Source organism: Pistacia vera, unplaced genomic scaffold, assembly GCF_008641045.1.
Source record: "Pistacia vera cultivar Batoury unplaced genomic scaffold, PisVer_v2 Contig778, whole genome shotgun sequence".
NCBI classification, from domain to species: domain Eukaryota; kingdom Viridiplantae; phylum Streptophyta; class Magnoliopsida; order Sapindales; family Anacardiaceae; genus Pistacia; species Pistacia vera.
Window position 1 is genome coordinate 277,155 of NW_022196643.1, and position 17,928 is coordinate 295,082.

General features: G+C 32.4%; 2 protein-coding genes across 2 annotated transcripts; both read right to left on the minus strand.

Moving 5' to 3' along the window:
• Window positions 1-925: 925 nt before the first annotated feature.
• Window positions 926-12,480, minus strand: LOC116116502. The gene is made up of 20 exons (XM_031402567.1): window positions 12,100-12,480; window positions 10,254-10,946; window positions 9,433-9,900; window positions 7,030-7,737; window positions 5,898-6,708; window positions 5,440-5,555; window positions 4,454-4,574; window positions 4,211-4,368; window positions 3,778-3,926; window positions 3,584-3,668; window positions 3,349-3,468; window positions 3,084-3,222; window positions 2,863-2,970; window positions 2,540-2,608; window positions 2,374-2,447; window positions 2,179-2,291; window positions 1,970-2,065; window positions 1,698-1,825; window positions 1,219-1,436; window positions 926-1,114 (listed from the first exon to the last, which is right to left on the minus strand). Exons 1-6 carry the CDS (start codon window positions 12,211-12,213, stop codon window positions 5,497-5,499), a joined length of 2,853 nt encoding a protein of 950 aa, XP_031258427.1. The 5' UTR covers window positions 12,214-12,480; the 3' UTR covers window positions 926-1,114; window positions 1,219-1,436; window positions 1,698-1,825; window positions 1,970-2,065; window positions 2,179-2,291; window positions 2,374-2,447; window positions 2,540-2,608; window positions 2,863-2,970; window positions 3,084-3,222; window positions 3,349-3,468; window positions 3,584-3,668; window positions 3,778-3,926; window positions 4,211-4,368; window positions 4,454-4,574; window positions 5,440-5,496.
• LOC116116501 (probable disease resistance protein At4g27220) lies at window positions 12,450-17,856 on the minus strand. Its single transcript, XM_031402566.1, has 4 exons — window positions 16,432-17,856; window positions 15,726-16,059; window positions 12,857-14,166; window positions 12,450-12,559 (listed from the first exon to the last, which is right to left on the minus strand). Exons 1-4 carry the CDS (start codon window positions 17,698-17,700, stop codon window positions 12,527-12,529), a joined length of 2,946 nt encoding a protein of 981 aa, XP_031258426.1. The 5' UTR covers window positions 17,701-17,856; the 3' UTR covers window positions 12,450-12,526.
• Window positions 17,857-17,928: the final 72 nt, after the last annotated feature.

The window sequence follows — 17,928 nt, forward strand, 5'->3', positions numbered from 1 at the left end:
TAATCTGAAAGCAATAACATATTTATCGGTTTAGTTATCCATATGTAGTCTTTGTTGGATTCAGACTTGTTTCCTAAATTGAGGATTTTTAATGGTGTTTTGGAAGCATAAGAATTGAGGAAATGGAAAACATTGGACAAAATAATTTACAGACCTCTTGTATATAAGATTTAATTTTCTTTTTAATATCCAAGTTCTTACAGAGATATTATCTGTGTGATGCTTTTATGATGCCCTTTTTCAAATCGGTTCAACCTTTAGCAATCTGGGCGTGAGAATCTTATTGGAGTTCATTTATGTTGTGCTTGATAGTTTTAAGTACTCTTTCATAGGATCCTGAAGCCTGAGATTCAAGAGTTATGAAAGTTTAATGCTACTGGAAGTTCTCTATTTATTGCAGATTTGGTTCGAATTATCTATTTTAGGGGATAATTTGAAACTCTATGATCTCTCCTCTTAGCCATGAATTCATTAGGGTAGTTGTTATTTGGCTTAAATTTTGTATCATCTTAAGATGTTTTGTTTACCATAATAAGAAGATCAATCAATATTTTAGAAGGTAAAATTAACAATAGTTAAAAGTATGTATACATATCTAAACCTAGTTTCCATTCATGATTCTAGTTGTTTTCCATCTAAACTAGTATAATCAAAAGTATACAGACGTAGACTAGTCGTTGGCCGCTTTGCAGCCCCCAAATAAGGCCTTAATTGCCGGACATTAGATTCCTTTTTTTTTTTTTTTTGTTTTTTTTTTTTTAATTTTTGTTGATTATAAGACTTAAATTCAAATAATTAATATGTTATAAGGTTATTATGTGATCGAGCTCAAGAAATTTGTCCTAGTCATGAAAAAAGTAACTTTCTTAACTTAAAAAGAATGAATTAAACGAATTAAAAAAGTGAAAAAGAATTAGAACTTGATTACTGAAAATGAAAAAGATGAAAGATGGCCTTTTAATCATCTGACTTGACAGAAAAGAAGGAACATGAGCTGCAAAGAAAATTGATGTGAAATAGTTGCTGCAAAGGAACAATATTAAAAATTGATACCATTGTTACTCGTAACTGCGAGCAGAGATCCTTCCCTACCGAATCTCAGTCTAAGACTAACCTGCAAAGAATAGATTTGAATGAGCAACTGCTACGCATCTACTGTTAAATACCATTGGTGTAAAAGTAAACAGTATGACTACAAACCGGCAACTGGCAACCCACCTTCCGCATCAACAGTTGTCAACATTTTTGTATTGTCCCAGAATTTAATTTGAAATTCATCACCAGCAGCCAAGAACCAATTCCGTGTTGTATCAATCTAGACAACACCTAAAGAGTGCTTTCTGAAACCAGAATATATCCTTTTGATAGCTCCTTCACTCTCATTCCACTCAACTAAATGAGATTTGCCTTCTTTACTTGTTCCGCATGAGAAGAGCCTGCAACAAAAAATATAGAAGTCTCTTTCCATTTAGATGATGTAAGAACGGTTACAAAATAATGGTACATCAAAGGCAAAGAAGTGCTAAAAAGTCCAGCAACTAAGGATCCTTGTCACCAAACTGATATACATCCTCTGTACAAGAAATATTATCAAAAACTTCAATGAGTCATTATATAAAGTATCGTGTGCACAAAAAATATGAAAAATCACCAAATTATATTAGCCTGTGTCTATCTTAAAATTAACAAAGCTTTACCTGGTTCCATCTGCACCATATGCCATCATGGTGCACCAGTGTCCAGGATTGTCATAGTCTACTCTAGATCCCAAGCAATCATATCGCCAAGCTTTTATCCTTCCATCAATGGCAGTAGAGAAAATAAACTACACATTTCAAGATAGGAAGATGGATAATATGAGATTCAAAGTGATGGTACACATCTTGTTCCTATCAGCTAGTTAGCATATAGAAAAAGATGCTGACTCAGATCACCAATCACAACATAAATGAGTTAAATAAATTTTGACCCAAATATTTTCTTTGTGGTGAGGGCAGACTGAATATAGAGGAGCTTCATGGCCTTCAAACGTATACTGCCTGCATCCAGCTACAGCATCCCATACCTGTCACGAAAGAAACTTACTCTTAAGTATCCCAACAAGTCAAACTCATTAATAGGGAGAAAGTTACAGCAATGATATATCAATTATGTTTTCCCTTGAGAAGCAGGTCACACCCTTTTAAGATGATACCCTTAAGAGTCTTATCATCTCCACATGTAACGATACACAGTTGCTTGTTGGGATGAACAAAAGCAATGTCATTAACTCCACCAACATGGGCATCGATCTGAAAAAAAAGAGACAAGCGATCAATAAACTTTACCTAGCCATTTTTAAGGAAGAACTGATATTTAGGATACATAATTTACCTCTAAGTGTTGTCTTAGTTCTCTGGTTGGATTGTAAGTATATATCAGAACTATATGTTTCGAAAATACAACACCTAGACAAAGCATAATTTTATTAAGAGAAAAGATAAATATAATGAACTAAGGATATGATTCATATTCACAAGCGAAGAATGCATATACATACTAAGCATAAGTCCATCTGGCCCCCAAACACACCGATTCATCAATATTGCAGCATCATTCAACAAAGCCTCTGGTAGTACAAGTTAATTAATGAAGAGACAAGAATCAGTCCATGTTTATATTCCTAAATTGTTGGCCACGGTTAATATGAAAGTGTTTGCCAGTCAAGCCAGCAAGTATACTAAATTTTAATGTTCATAAGTACTAGGTGAATACAGAAGTATGAGTTACTACCCACTATTATTAAATTCACTGTCAATATCAAACTGATAAAGGATGAAGATTTTATGCATTGTACTCTTAGGAAGTTAAGATGGTGAATACCTGCAATGGCATTGAAGCAGCTGATATATCCCAAACCTTGAAAGATTTATGCGCCAGCCTTTCCCAGGATCCCACCTCCCGAAGGCTAATGTCACAAACATTGTCCCACTACAGACCGAGAAGAACAGAAATTTCAATCAATAATAAATAATCTCTTGAAAAAGTTTTATAAATTTTTCAGTGACCAGACATTAAACAGTGGTTTTTTTCTAATTTTTTACCAGGAAGAATAGCTTGCTGCTGTGGATGGAAGTCCATGCTCATGACATTAGATCCTTGATTTATGGTTCGCACAAGGGCTTTAGTAAGGTCATCTTGAGAATATACATTGGGAGTATGTGCTACACCAGCAACAGACACCTAGAAAGACCAAAAGATAATAAGAGGTAAGAAAGGAACAAGAGAGTTGTTACACCCAGTTGATATAAAGGCCATTTAGAAATTTATAGCAACTATCAATCTTGAAAAAACAACAGATTATCTCACTCATCCACACATCATCAGATTGGGCAGTGTGGATACACTTCATCAAATGCTCTGAATTAGCTGATTGATAATCCATCCCGGTCATACCTGTCGGCATCCTTCGATGTTTCAAGAATGCAGCTGTAGACATCCCAATAAAAGTAAATAAATAAAAGATTAGAGTAATTCAACCAAACATATTAAGCCTAAAGAGCGAAAAAAGCAATGCAAGCTACACAATTACAAACGTCCTTACTAGTAAGGTGAGGTAAGGAAGGACTATTTTTTGGCATCCAACCAGCAACAGCACCAGGAGACGGGGAAACAACACTCTGAAATGGCTGCACAGTAAGAATCATTACAATTATTATTTAAGTATGCACCAATGTTTTTATATGGCAGATAGATGCAAAATACTTAGACCATGAGCACCAATAGGCGGAAATGCACCAGCTGTAGGAATTGGTCTCACGAGGGGGCTGTTTGTAGGAGGAGGATGGGCTCTGTTAGCTGTAGGGTTGCAAAAATGATCAGTGAAGAGTGTTTTAATATCAGGGTTTGGACGAGGATTCTTGCAAAGTTGACGCTGCCAATTTAAACTGAATTTTAAAAAAAAAAAAAAAAAAAAAAAAAAAGTGAGCTCTAGAAATTAAGTCTCATCAAGAGGAGTTAATATCATCTGCAAGTGTAAATGATATTCATCACCTTACAAATATAAGAGCAAAAGCGTAAACCCAAAGTAGAAATCAACTAATATATAATATACCAATACACATAAATATTTGTAAAATGCATCCTCTAGGTATTGTTATACCAAAAAACCTCGCTGCAGCACACTGGCACAAAAAATTCAACTGATGATATGAAAAGATTCAAGAATAACCTCTGGTTTATTAATGTCCTGAGTTGTGAACTTTTGAAGGCTAGGAATGTAAGCTTGTCATGAAAAGGGGGTTTGCTTCAATTAGCTTTTTAAGTTCTACAAGCATAATATTACGAGCCAATTTTGTGTTTCCATACTTGGAAAGCTGCCCATTTTGCCTGATCACGAAGTTCCAACAGAAAAAATCAACTAAAATTTTTCATGGCACACCATACCAATTAAACAGAATGGTGGAGTAGTCACCTAAAGTTATCAAGAGTAAGAAGCTGGGTAATCTCCTTGAAAAGTGGTTCATTGAAGGGTGAAAAAACCTTAAGGTCCTAGATAAGAATCTCAAAAGCCTTTGCTCGATCCTGCCTGATAACTGAAGCAAACAAAATGGAACATTATTAGGCACATATGTGTTAAAACTCTACATATGAAAACATAACTACTTCCCTCTTAATGAATGGCAATACCATTAACTTTTAAATATACTCTTCAAACCATAGAGCTAAAAAATTGCTTTGGGTAAACAATTCGTAAGGCTGCAGAGTAAACAAAATCTTACAAAAGGCTCCATGAACATTCATCGTCTTCATATTAAAATACCAAGAATAAACCAGTATAGGAAAGGTCATTGAAGGATTAGCCTGATCATTTCATGTGCCCAAAGGAAAAATTTTCAGCATAATACCAGGTTATGGGAGGTGGTGACATCATCTGAGGTCAAGATTTGGCTTGAAAATGTGTGGCCATGCCTCACGGCTGAGGCGAAGACCCGACCAAACCGCGCAGCTCAAGCGAAGATTCGGCCGGACTTTGAGTAGCCAAGACCGCTTTGCCGCCCCCAAATAAGGCCTTCGTAGGCGGATATTTTAGTTTATTTGTTTTACACTAACTTTAGAATTAAATAAATTAATAAATATTAATGGTATATATGAAAGAGAAATGCGTATATATGCGTTTGAATTATATTTAAAAAGTAATGCCAACGCATCTAATGCCACACACTTACCACGTGACTTTACTGTAAGTTGATGAACCAAGTAAAACTCTTAATCTTCTCTTGCGAATCTTTTACAAAACTCTGAACAATCCCTTAAATGTTTAATTAATATCATATTTAACCTTATAATTTCTTAAAATATATGCCCCCAAATCTATGTAATCAATTGAATTTCCAAGGCAACTTATACTATAATTGTGTTTAAAAAGAAATGTCAATTCATCTAACACCACCTACTTACCAGGTGACTTTGTTGTGCTCTGTTGTGTGTTGATGACCATTATAATGTCTTATCTAACTAATCATCATCGTCGTCATCTTCTTGTCTTGAAAATCTTTCAACGAACTCTGAACCATCTGTAATCATAAAGACAACATGTTAATAGTAAAAGCAAAAACTGTAGAAAATGTTATTTTCTGATTCTAAATTGATCATAATTTTTCAATTAAACAAGAAAATGAGGAATTTCCTCAACAACTACTTCAAAAACACGTATCAATTAACTTTAAGGAAACATAAATTATAATATTGTAGCTTCTCTATATATACTTGATAGTCTATAATTGATTCACTTAGAAGAATTTAATTAAAGACAAAATCAATAATAAAGACCATTGAGGATTGACTAGTATTAATTCAATAAAAAAGAATGAAGAAGTATAAGGAAAAAGTGTATTTTTAAGCAAATGAATACTTACCGTTTTGTATTTGTTGTATGATTATATCAATGTCATTCTCCGAACAATCTATATAGTTCAACATCTTTAATCTTGGCATGCTTAAGCCTCCTCCAGAAAAAGTCTTCATCTTGGAGCATTCACTCACATATAATTCTTCCAAATTTGGGAATTTTAAGGTGTAATCCCCGGAGCAATAGAAGCATGTGAGACTTTCTAAATTACTCAATATCAACTCCTTCAATTTCTCAAAAACAATTTCACCTTTCTCTATATCTCCTTCATTTCTAAATACTTCTATCATCATTTCACAGCTTTGTATTGACAATTTTTCTAGTCGCACCAAACTTTTGGCTGTTAATGATGACATTAAGTTTTGCATTCCATTGCAATACCATACTATCAAAGTCGTTAGATTTTCAAAAGATGTTAAGGATGGCAATAGAGTAGACAATTTGTGACAAGATTCCACCCTCAGATAAACAAGATTTTGAAGAATTGAGTTCAATCGATAGTCTTGTTTCCAAAAGCACTTTAAATCTAAAAGTCTAAACAATTCTAAATTTTTTAATTTTGTGAGTATTCCAATGTATTCCTCATCCTCTTCAAATGAGAATATCTCTTCATATGAACTCATTTTCAATATGAGATATTCAAGACTGTTAAATTTGTGAAGGATTTGAATTGGAATGTTTGCATGTGCATCATTAATCAATCGAAGAGTTTTTACTTTGCCAAAGCTCTCTTGAAATTCTCCTTCCCAAATTGACATGATGTCCCTTCCGCTTAATGTCAATCTTTCCACTTTATCGGGCCACCAATAACCTGAGGGCTGAAATTGATACCTCTAATTAATGTTGATTTGTAAAATATGATAGTTAAAACAAGAACATGACACGCAGAATTAGCCCAGCCACTGGAACAAATTGACTTTTTGATGAGCCTTATGCTAGGATAAGCCTAGTTTTGCATAACACTATATTAAAGCTTCCAATGCTGGAAGGAAATATGTGTATCTTATTCTAATGCAAAATTTGCATTACAATACTTATACACAAACTAACTTAAAAAAAAACAGTTTATTATAATTAACGCTAAAAACATAATATTATTATAAAAGAAATATTTAAACTAATTAATTGAATATATATACCTCTTTTTTGTGTGCTTGTTGTATAGTTGTATTTAGGTCATTCCCCCGATTCCCCACCATTATAGTCTCACTCCATCTCACATAATTAACTTTGAGTAACTTTGGTGTGCTTGTGATTCCTTGAGAGAAAGTCTTCATATTGGGGCAATTCTGTATAATTAACTCTTCCAAAGATGGGAAATTGAAAGAGTAATTCCCAGAGCAAAAACATGTGAGACTTTCTAAGTTTTCAAGTGACAACTTTTTCAAATTATCAAAAACAATTTCAGTACTCGTTGTTGCATCTCCTTCTCCCTCATTTTCTAGTATTTCAATCAATATTTCACAATTCTTTATGCTCATTTCTCTCAATTGCACCAAGTTTCTAACCATTGAAGGTGTTATTAACTTCATCATAAAGCCGTTGCAATGGCCAACTCTCATAACTTCAAGATTCTGGAGAGAAGCTGAAGATGGCACTAGACTCATCAAATCTCTACAACCCAATAAATCTAGAACTTCAAGATTTGGAAGACTTGGAAAGAATAGCTCTTTATATTGAAAACAAAAAAATAGTTTGAGCTCTTTCAGATTTTCAAATCTTTCAAGGAGTCCAAGTGGAAAATCTATTGAGTCATCATAGCTGATCTCAAGAGCTTTAGATTGACTCCACCAGATAATCTCTTTCACGTCATTCTTTAATTCAAATACATCCAAATCATGATTGATCTACAAGATTCATCAAAAACAAAATCCAATTAGCTTCTTAATTATATACTTAAAACAAAAGTTTAGTTATTGGTTCAAAAGTCATAGGCCAAACCCAATCAAATTTTGACAAATCAACTACAATCTATTTTAAAACTAGTAAATTATATTTTATTAATATTTAAAATTTAAAATCAATATTAAAAATTGCACTCAAAAACTATTTTTGTAAACTACAGATTCAACATACTTTTTTTTGTTTTTTTTTTTTTTTTTGTTTACATTATTTTGGAAAATAGAAAATAGAAACATGCTTTTCAAATGAATTTAGATTATTCTTCAAAGGGCTACCATGAATCAAATTTGTGAGCAAATGTTTCATTTATGTGATTTAACCAATTACACCCTTTGAAACCAAAAAGCTACTCAGCCGCCACTAACTTGGAAAACTACAGTATACATCTCCTCCTATTGTCTATTAAGTTATTTGAATTTAAGCTACAATCTAATGGAAACGGCTACAGATGCAAATCATAGCCACAAATCGCATGACTGTGACGCAACCTTAGATTGTAGACATGATTGATGGCTATGACTTCAACCCCATATTGCAAACTGCGATCTAACGGTTGTAGGCACCACTACAACCATTTTCAATTTTTTTTTTTTTTTTTTACATTTTCCTAATAGTAATACTACTCATATATCATTTTTATACAACATTTCTCGTACAATATTATATAACAAGATATGATTGGCTAATTTAAAGTTAAAATTTAATTTTCACCCAATCATATCTTGTCATATAATATTGTATGAGAAATGTTGTATGAGAATAATGTTTGTGTAGTATTATTCTTTTCTTAATTATTTTAAGAATAATTTATAATGTTATTTTATTTTTTAAAACAGTTATAGAAATTAAATAAATATGAATTTCTTAAAAAGTATTTTTTTTTTTTTCCAAATTTCTATTATTTCAGTTTTCAAATTTAGTATTTAATGGTTACAACTTTAAAAATATAATTTCAGAATTTGCCAATATTTTTTTCTTTATATTTTTTAATTTTATCTTCTATTTTAGAAATATTCTTGTTTAATCTTACCTTTTGGTATGAAATGTCAATTTTATCCTCCTTGACTATAAGTTGGACTTTGGACATTTACTTATTTATTTATTAAAGCCTTTAATGCAATTAATTAAAAAATGTGGCCTATAACATTATCAAATAGATGTGATAATTGAAAAGAAATCGGTACATAATTCATTGATAGTTACCCTAATATAATTTGATTCAAAATTTAATTGATTTATTAGTCTTGGCCACCACCAAATCATTTTAAAATAATTTTGAATTTATGATCCTGTTTAGGAGGCTTTCAACTTGCAAACTTTTTGTAAATAATTTCTTCAATAATAAAATGAATCACCTGATAAACAATTTCTAGTAAAAATAAAATTTCACTGTTGATTTCTATAATTATATTGGATGATTTATTTTTATTTTTTTTAAATCTAGGACGTAAATGACTTTAAATGATAAGGTCCTAAAGCAAAATTGTTCAAATTAAATAACCATTAATTTTTCTAAATTTTCTTTCCAAGGAAAAATAGAGATGTTAATAATTCCATAATTAAAGTTTTTGAAATAAATGTAATATATATGAAGTAAGTTAATTTTCTTTTTCAATAAAGAATGAAATAAACATTCGTACCTTATCATCCAAGAAGAGAGATTTTGGCTCGGAAATATGAAGTTCACCCTCCTCACCATTTTCTTGGAAGCTCATATGTTTTGAAGTGAATTTATCACACTTTATCACCACCAACTCTTTTAACATTGGCCATTTAGAAGTATGTATTCCATGACTGATAGCTGTAAGTTTTGGTAGATTTTGAAGCTTCAATAAGACTACATTCGGAAAGACAAAATTGATAACTGCATTTGCTTCCTCCTCTTTTGCAATAATCTCCTCTAAAACTTTACAATTTCTAATCTTTAGTTGTTGGAGTTGGTGAAGGCTTTTGGCTATGGAAGACGGAAATGCATATTTTATGTTTCTACAATTCCACAAGAACAAGTGTGTCAAATTTTGATAAAAGAAATTTGGATGTTGGTTGTACCAAATCTCTGTAGAATTGACATCTTTGAATGCCTTATACTTCGAATCAAGGGAAATGTCCTGCAATAAAAGTTAATAGTTGATTAAATATAAAGTAATTAAAAATAATAATTATTGTTTCTAATGGATCAAAAAAATGTGTCTTTTTGCTACTCTTAATAATTTCTGAAAGGCCTAGCCCAAACTAAACAAATAATAATATAATAATGTCATCCCCTAACCTACAACCATTTATTCAACTAAGGTCAATACCTAAAATTGTCTTCTTAGTGTTATGCACTTGTACGGATAAACTAACAAAACTTGCTTCATCCTACTATTACTTGCAATCTTGTAGTAAAATATAATATTATTAAAATATATAAAAAATGCAAAAATAAGTAAATATTTAAACTTATTACTTTTAAACATACCTGTTTCTTGTATGCTCCTTGTACGCTTTTATTAAGATCATTCCCCTCATTCTCTACCTCCTTTATTTTCTCCCACTTGTTGTTAGTCTTATCGAAGCTCTCATAATTGACTTTGTGTAACTTTGGTGTGCTTAAGATTCCTTGAGAGAAAGTCTTCATATTGGGGCATTTTCCTATAATTAACTCTTCCAAAGATGGGTAATTAAAAGAGTAATTCCCAGAACAAAAACATATGAGAGTTTCTAACCTTCTAAATAACAACTTCTTCAAATTTTCAAAAACAATTTCAGTACTTGTTGTTGCATCTCCCTCATTTTCTACTATTTCTATCACCATTTCACATCCTTCTACGCTCAATTCTCTCAACTGCACCAAGCTCCTAGCCGTTGAAGGTGTCATTAACTTCGTCAACTCTCTGCACCGAATTACATTCAGAACTTTAAGATTCTGGAAAGAAGCTAAGAATGGTCCTAGAGTGATCTGCATATGTTTCTCATTCTTTCCAAATGAGAACATTTCTTCATATCTACACCAAGCTAGTTGAAGAGATTCCAAATTTCCAAATCTCTGAAGAAGCCCAAGTGGAATATTTGCTGACTTATCATATGCAATCTCTAGATTTTTAAATCGACTCTGCCATCTAATTTGTCTCAACTTATCCTTTAAATGCAAATCCTCCAAATTAGAGTTGATCTACAAATCCATTGAAACAAAAATCTAATTAGCTTTTTAATCATTATTCAAATAATGAAAAAATCTGCTTTCATTATAAATGAAGATTTTTGGATCTTCAAACAGTAACAAATTAGATGATTGGTGAGAGAGAAGAATATGAAAAAGTGTTAAATCTCCTTTTGAAGGAAAAACTTAAAAAGTTAATTAATTTGATAATGTACAGTCACAGTCACCCTATGGTTTTCGTGAATCTCTTTGACATTATATCATTTTAAAGATTTGCTCCTTCTCTTGTGTTGGTTGGATTCTTTTAGATTTTGGGCTTGAGAACTAACGTAATTTTCTCTCTTTTACATATGATTTGCTTCTTCTCTTATGTTGGCTGGACTATTTTACATTATCTCTCTCTTAAATTTAATGGTAACTAACGTAATTTTTTCCTCTTTGAACTAATTTTTTGCTCATCTTGTTAAATAATTTTGAATTTGTGATCTGGTTTCCAATCATAAGAAGGATCACAGTGAGAGGGATAATGTTTTAGGAAACTATAAGAAAAAGAAGACAAGCTCCAAAATAGTTTTAAGAAGGGATAAAATGTTATTAGAGATAGTTAGATTTAACATTTTGTAAGGGTATAATTTTATACAACTTTAAAATATTTTTAGTTGGAAAGTAAATTTATATAAACTGATAATAATTAAAAGATTTATTATTTTTATAATAATTTAAAAAAAAAAAAAAAAGTAAATTAAATAAGGGCCTGGCTAGCCCCGCACCACTTGCAAGCCAGCCATGTTGTGAGAGGAGGGATTTGGCAGCTGCAAATTGTGAGTAGAATGACTTTGGTTTTGGGGAAGTACCAGTTGATAATATCTTCTCCAATATAAACTTAAAATATTAATAACAAAAGATTGTCTTCCAATTGATAATATCCTAAAATAAAATCATATTGATAATTTCTAGTAAACATTTGATAATTTCTAGAATTATATTGGATGATTTAAACATAGTGCTCTAATGAGTTTATTTGACAAAACTCCAGTAAGAAAATCATCCAAATCCAACTGACCATTAATTTTTATTTCTTTTCCAAATTTTTGTCCCAAAAAAAAAAAAAGATGTTGAAAATCACATTATTCAGTTCTAATTTATGTAAACAAGAGACACGTACCTTATGTTCCAAGTAGATGGATTTTGGCTCTGAAATATGAAATGAATGTTCTTGGAAGCTTAGACATTTTGAAGTGAATTTTTCACATTCTTGGATCACCAACCTTTTTAACATCGGCAATTCACAAGTATGTATTCCAGGATAGAAAGCTGTAAGCTTTGGTAAATTCTTAAGCCTCAAATTGGTAACTTGTGGAAAGGCAAAATTAACAACAGTTTTTGCCCTTTCTTCCGCAACAATCTCCTCTAAAACCTCACAATCTCTTATCTCAAGGCTTTGTAGAGTTTGGAGGCTTTTGGCAATGGAAAATGGAAACACATATTTTATTTTTCCACAACTCTCCAAGATAAAGCGTGTCAAATTCTGATAGGGAGAAGACAAAAGTGTGGAAGTTGGTTGTCCCAAATCTTTCTAGAACTAATATTGTTCATTCCAAGGCCATCAAATTGGAGAAAAAAACCTACAGCCAAAGTTAATTGTTGATTTACAGTTACTCAAAAAAAAAAAAAAAAAAAAAAAACTAATAATTGATTCTTATGGATTTATAGATGAATATGGCATTGATATAAACAATGTGCCTTTTGTCTCTTTTAAAAGTAATGAAATTTAACATAAAATTAAAATCACTAGAAAAAAAAGGCAAAAAGAGAAGAACAAATAATTCAATATCAAAACTATGTGTTAACAAATGAGAATAAGCATAAGAAAAGATAAGAATATATAATAGAGAAGTGCAAGAGGTTAACGTGAATCATACCTTTTCATTAAAAAATGGCTCGAGATTGTTATCATCATCTGAAAATTCGGCCAACCGTAAGAGTTTAACATTCTTGAGAATTCGTAATTCTTCTAAAGAGATGGTAGAATCATATTCAAGTTCAAACATTCTTGAAAACTCCTTATACCAACTAGAATTGTTGAACCATTTATTTCCTATTGATATATCATACCTTTTAAGCTCTCTAGAAAAGAAGTCTTTAGGCATCATCTTATAATCTTGAATATAAATTTCTAAACTGGTCAATTGAGATAAGTGCTTCAACTCCTTGAGTACTTCAACCTTCCACTGAATACTACATCCCTTTATATACAATTCTTCTAGTTGGGATAGCTTTGATATCACATTTGGTGCAATAGCTTTTAATTGCCGACAATTGCTCAAATCTAAAATCTTTAACCCAGTCAATTCACCCATTTGTGTAGACAATTCCTCAATATCAGTATTTTGCAAGCTAAGGACTTTTAGCTTCTTAAGATTTCCGATAATATCAACATCTTCAATTTTGCTATCATGTAAACACAATGTTTGAAGGTTTGTCAGAAGATCAAGTGACGACAACAACGACTGTTGTGTTCTAAATAAATTTAAAACTTTTAGCTTTGTCATCACTATGAAAAACTCCTTAGGGATTTTGAAAGAAGAACCCCTAAGAAATTCTAGTTTTGGACAATCTAATGCTTCAGGCCAAAGTTGAGTAATAATATTATTACCAACTAAAGACATAATTGTGCATTTTCTAAGTTTATCTTTATCCTTCCATTCCCTTTCAATGTCATTTCTCTCTGTGAATACATGGTGAACTGTATATGCACACGTTAAAGCAACAACGCGAACAACGTCATGCATAGAAAATCTTCCTTTGGTTACACCATCAAGTAACAAGCAAGAGTCTTTGAGTTCCTTGACCACTGAATCTAGTCTATTCCGTGCTTGTTCTATTGTAAGATTAGCTCCTTCAAGTATACCCAAGCCAACAATATTCTTGAGCAAGTCTAAAATGGAGGTATTGTTTTCCATTAGACTACAAATTATGAAAGTTTTCTTGAGCTCATCATCTTCTAAATAATCGTAACTCAACTTAATCTTTAAATACTCCTTTTCTAAAAGTCTTGTGAACTTTGCCGGGGAAGGCATTCTTAGTATTCGCAAAGCATCTTCCCATTGAGATTTTTTTCTTCTATTCCTCAATGCCTTTGCTATAGTACAAATGACAATCGGCAAATCTCCACATTCTTTGCATACCTTCTTTGGTAAAAAATTCAATTCAGGTGTTTGAATAACATTGCCTGCACAAGAAGCTATGATTATACTAATTGCATTTACTATTCATATGCTTTTGGTTTAGAAACAAGAAAAGTTCCAAGTGTTCCAAGTCAATTCTCATTACTGTGAACTGAGGCTGAAAATAATTAACTAACGCCATCTAATTAAACTAATTCAAATATTAATGAATATACTTTAAATTTAAGTCAGAAAATAATGTTTAGGTCCATATCTATTATTCCCTGAGATTTTTGTTAACACTCAAGCCCTTTGAGTTTTTAGAAATAACAATTATTCCCTGTTGATAGACAGCCATTATAAAACCCTGAAAAACTAGAGTGAACGGCAGAGAAGTATTTACACGATGTATTAATTAAGATAAATAACCCTAAAAATCTTATTCCTAACCCATTCACTCTTTCTTACCGCCACACCCCCACCCCATTCCCATTAAACCCATGTTCTTTAAATTTCGTCACTCTGCCTCGAGAAAACTCAAGCAAGGGGCAACAAATCCCCTTTTCTTCTTCCTGGCCGCCTCACCTTCAAACCCAAACAGCGACACCTTGGGTGGTTTTTTTATTCATCAATTTGGGCTAGGGAGGTTGTTTTAAACCTGGATGGTGTTGTTGTTGATCTTGTGAAGTTGATTTGATTGGTGATCTGGTTTTGTTGTGGCTGATGTGGTGGTGGTGGTTGTTTAAGGGGTGGTTTTCTGTGGTGTGGCTGCAATGGGGGTGTGTTGTGGTGTGGGTGCAATGGAGATATGATGTGGTGTGGGTGTAATGGAAGTGTCCTGCACTTTGCGTGTTGTGGTGGTGCGCTGGAGGCCAATGGGTGCGGCAATGGTCGTCATCTGATTTGCTGTGGTTGTTGTGGTGGTGGTCTAAAGGGTAGGCTGTGGTGTGGGTACAATGGCGATGGTTGTGTTATGGATGCAATGGCGATAGCTCTAGCATGGATGCAATGGAGGAGATGGCAATAATTTGGAGGTGCGGTGGTGGTTACGAATCAGATCAAAAAAATGAATAAAAAGAGAGAAAAAAATAATAATAGGTTACGAATTTAAAAGAAAAAAATTACTGTTATAAAATTAGTTTAAAAAAAATCAGATTAAAGAATTTGAATAAAAAGAAAAAAAATATGGTTATTACTTATTATATTTAAAAAAAAAAAAAAAAAAAAAACAGATTAAAATATAAATGAGTTACAAACCCCCCATCAGCTCCAACCTCTACGCAACCAAATCCCTACCCAAAGAGTGTAGGTGATTTGTATGATAACCATAGAAATTAAACATAGACATTTAATTTTCAGAATATTTAATTAGAGAATATATAAAACTTATGTCAAAGGAATTTAAAAAAAAAAAAAATTAAATTAGATTTCTTGTTCTTAATGTGATGTTACGGAGATCAGTTAATTTTGCCCCTAAGCCGGCACTACTATTCTATCAATGGAGTAATTATATAGATTTTGAAAATATTCCATGTTATTACTGCTTTTAACTTTTTATTTATTCACATCAAACCATACCACAAATTTTATGTGTTATCAAATTATAATAAGTTATAACAATTACCTGCCATTTTCTTGAATAGCCTCCAAGCTTCTTTTTCATTTAAAATGCACATCCCGAAATTATTTGTGGAACCCATCTTCTCCAACACATCTACATTTCTTGTTGTCATCAATATTTTACTTCTTCCTCGATCAGCTCCGAAAGGAATTCCAACTGTCTTCAACTCTAACTCTTTCCAAATATTATCTAAAATCAAAAGAATATTCTTCTCCATCATTCTAGAATATAACTTACTTGCCCTTTCACTCTCATCTTCCTTTTCATCTTCGAATCTAAGACCTAGCTTCTTTGCAATTGCTGTTTGAATCTTTGTTGTATCAGGAGTTTCTGTTACCTGCAAGACAAAGAACCACAAAATATAATAAGAAAAAAAAATCTTAAATGAATAACTATGCCTTTAAAAAAATATATATTCATCTATTAAAAAAATAATCTAACAACAAAGTAAACCTTAAGAGATAAACTGAATTAAGATATATAAAATTATAAATAAAATAACAAAAACAAGGATTTCTTCATAAACAACGAAGAAAAAAATATTCGGTTGAATACTTTTTTCTCGTAAATTATAAACATCCTTATATAGAAGAGTAAAATCTAATTAATTTCACTCAAATAAAATTACTGATATAAATTTAAATACTAATAATTATCACTCAAAATAAATATGCTAATTAAAAGTGAAACCCCTTGTTTTAAACATTACCTCAACAAAAACAATCTCATTAAAGAGCTTATTATTCTCAGCATTCCTACCAATTTCCTGCACAAGAGTGGTCTTGCCCAGACCACCCATCCCATAAACACCGATCATGTAGATATTCTCATCTTTTAATGCCTCCCATACATTCTTCTCAGTGGAGTTTCTTGATTCGAAAACCAAATAATCTTCATCAGATCTAAGCCATATCTCCTTGTGAATAGTAGGATGGGAAACTTTTTCGAATCTTTCTTCTTGCTGCAGGAGTGGACCAATATCATCCACCATTAATTCGGATGCTGCCTTGCTATATTGGTACCGCGTCTGCCAGTCAGTGCCAATTGAACTTTGGTTTTCAATCAACTCCCCTGCTTTAATAATGATAGAGTCAACTTCCTCTAGCCACTTCTTCACATCCTCTTCAATCTCTTCCACATTTTTTTCAGCCACCTCAACCTTACGCTGCACTTTGAGTCTTGCATTCTTCAGCTTCGAAACATCATCTCGGAGCTTGTCAAAGTTCTTCTCTAGTGGAATAGTAGGATAGGAAACTCTGTCGAATTTCTCTTCTTGCTGCAGGAGTGGACCAATATCATCCACCATTAATTCGGATGCTGCCTTGCTATTTTGGTAGCGCGTCTGCCAGTCAGTGCCAATCGAACTTTGGTTTTCAATCAACTCCTCTGCTTTAACAATGACAGAGTCAACATCCTCTAGCCACTTCTTCACATCCTCTTCAATCTCTTCCCCATTGATTTTAGCCTCCTCAACCTTATGCTGCACTTTGCGTCTTGCATTCTTCAGCTTCAAAACATCATCTAGGAATTTGACAAAGTTCTTCTCGTACTTGGATTGTTGTATACACCAATCGAAAACTTCACCGAATCTTTCCTCTTGCAGCAGGAGTGGACCAATATTATCCCGCTTTAATTTGAATGCCTTCTTGCTATGTTTGTAGCGGTTGATACAGTTGGGGCGCAATCCCTTGAAACATCGAGCGTTTTCTTCTTTCTCTTCAATCAACCTCTCTGCTTCCGTAATGGTATTGTTCACCTTAGTCTGCCACTCCTTAACTCTCTGTTTGATCTCTTCCCCGTTCAGTTCAGCAACCTCAACCTTAACCTGCACTTCGTCTCTTGTATTCTTCAGGTTCTTAACTTCATCTTGGAGATTGTCAATGTTCTTCTTGTAGTTGTACAGGTACATAAGTGGACGCCCAATCGGAGCAGCCAAGCACTTGACAACATCGAGAACAAAACTCGCGATTTCGACCATTTTCAAAACTTTCTACTTTCTCCTTCACTTGTATTTTTTTTTAAGATTGAAAAAAATAAGAGAAAGAAAGTAAAACAGAGTTAAAAACAGGACAACTAGGGCGCAAACTTTCAAATTTGAAAAATACAAGAGGAATTTTGGATAAAAAGAAATAAGAGATGAATTTTTTTTTTTTTTAAACAAGATATAAGCGAATGGAAACTCAAATACTGATACAAAATTTTTTTT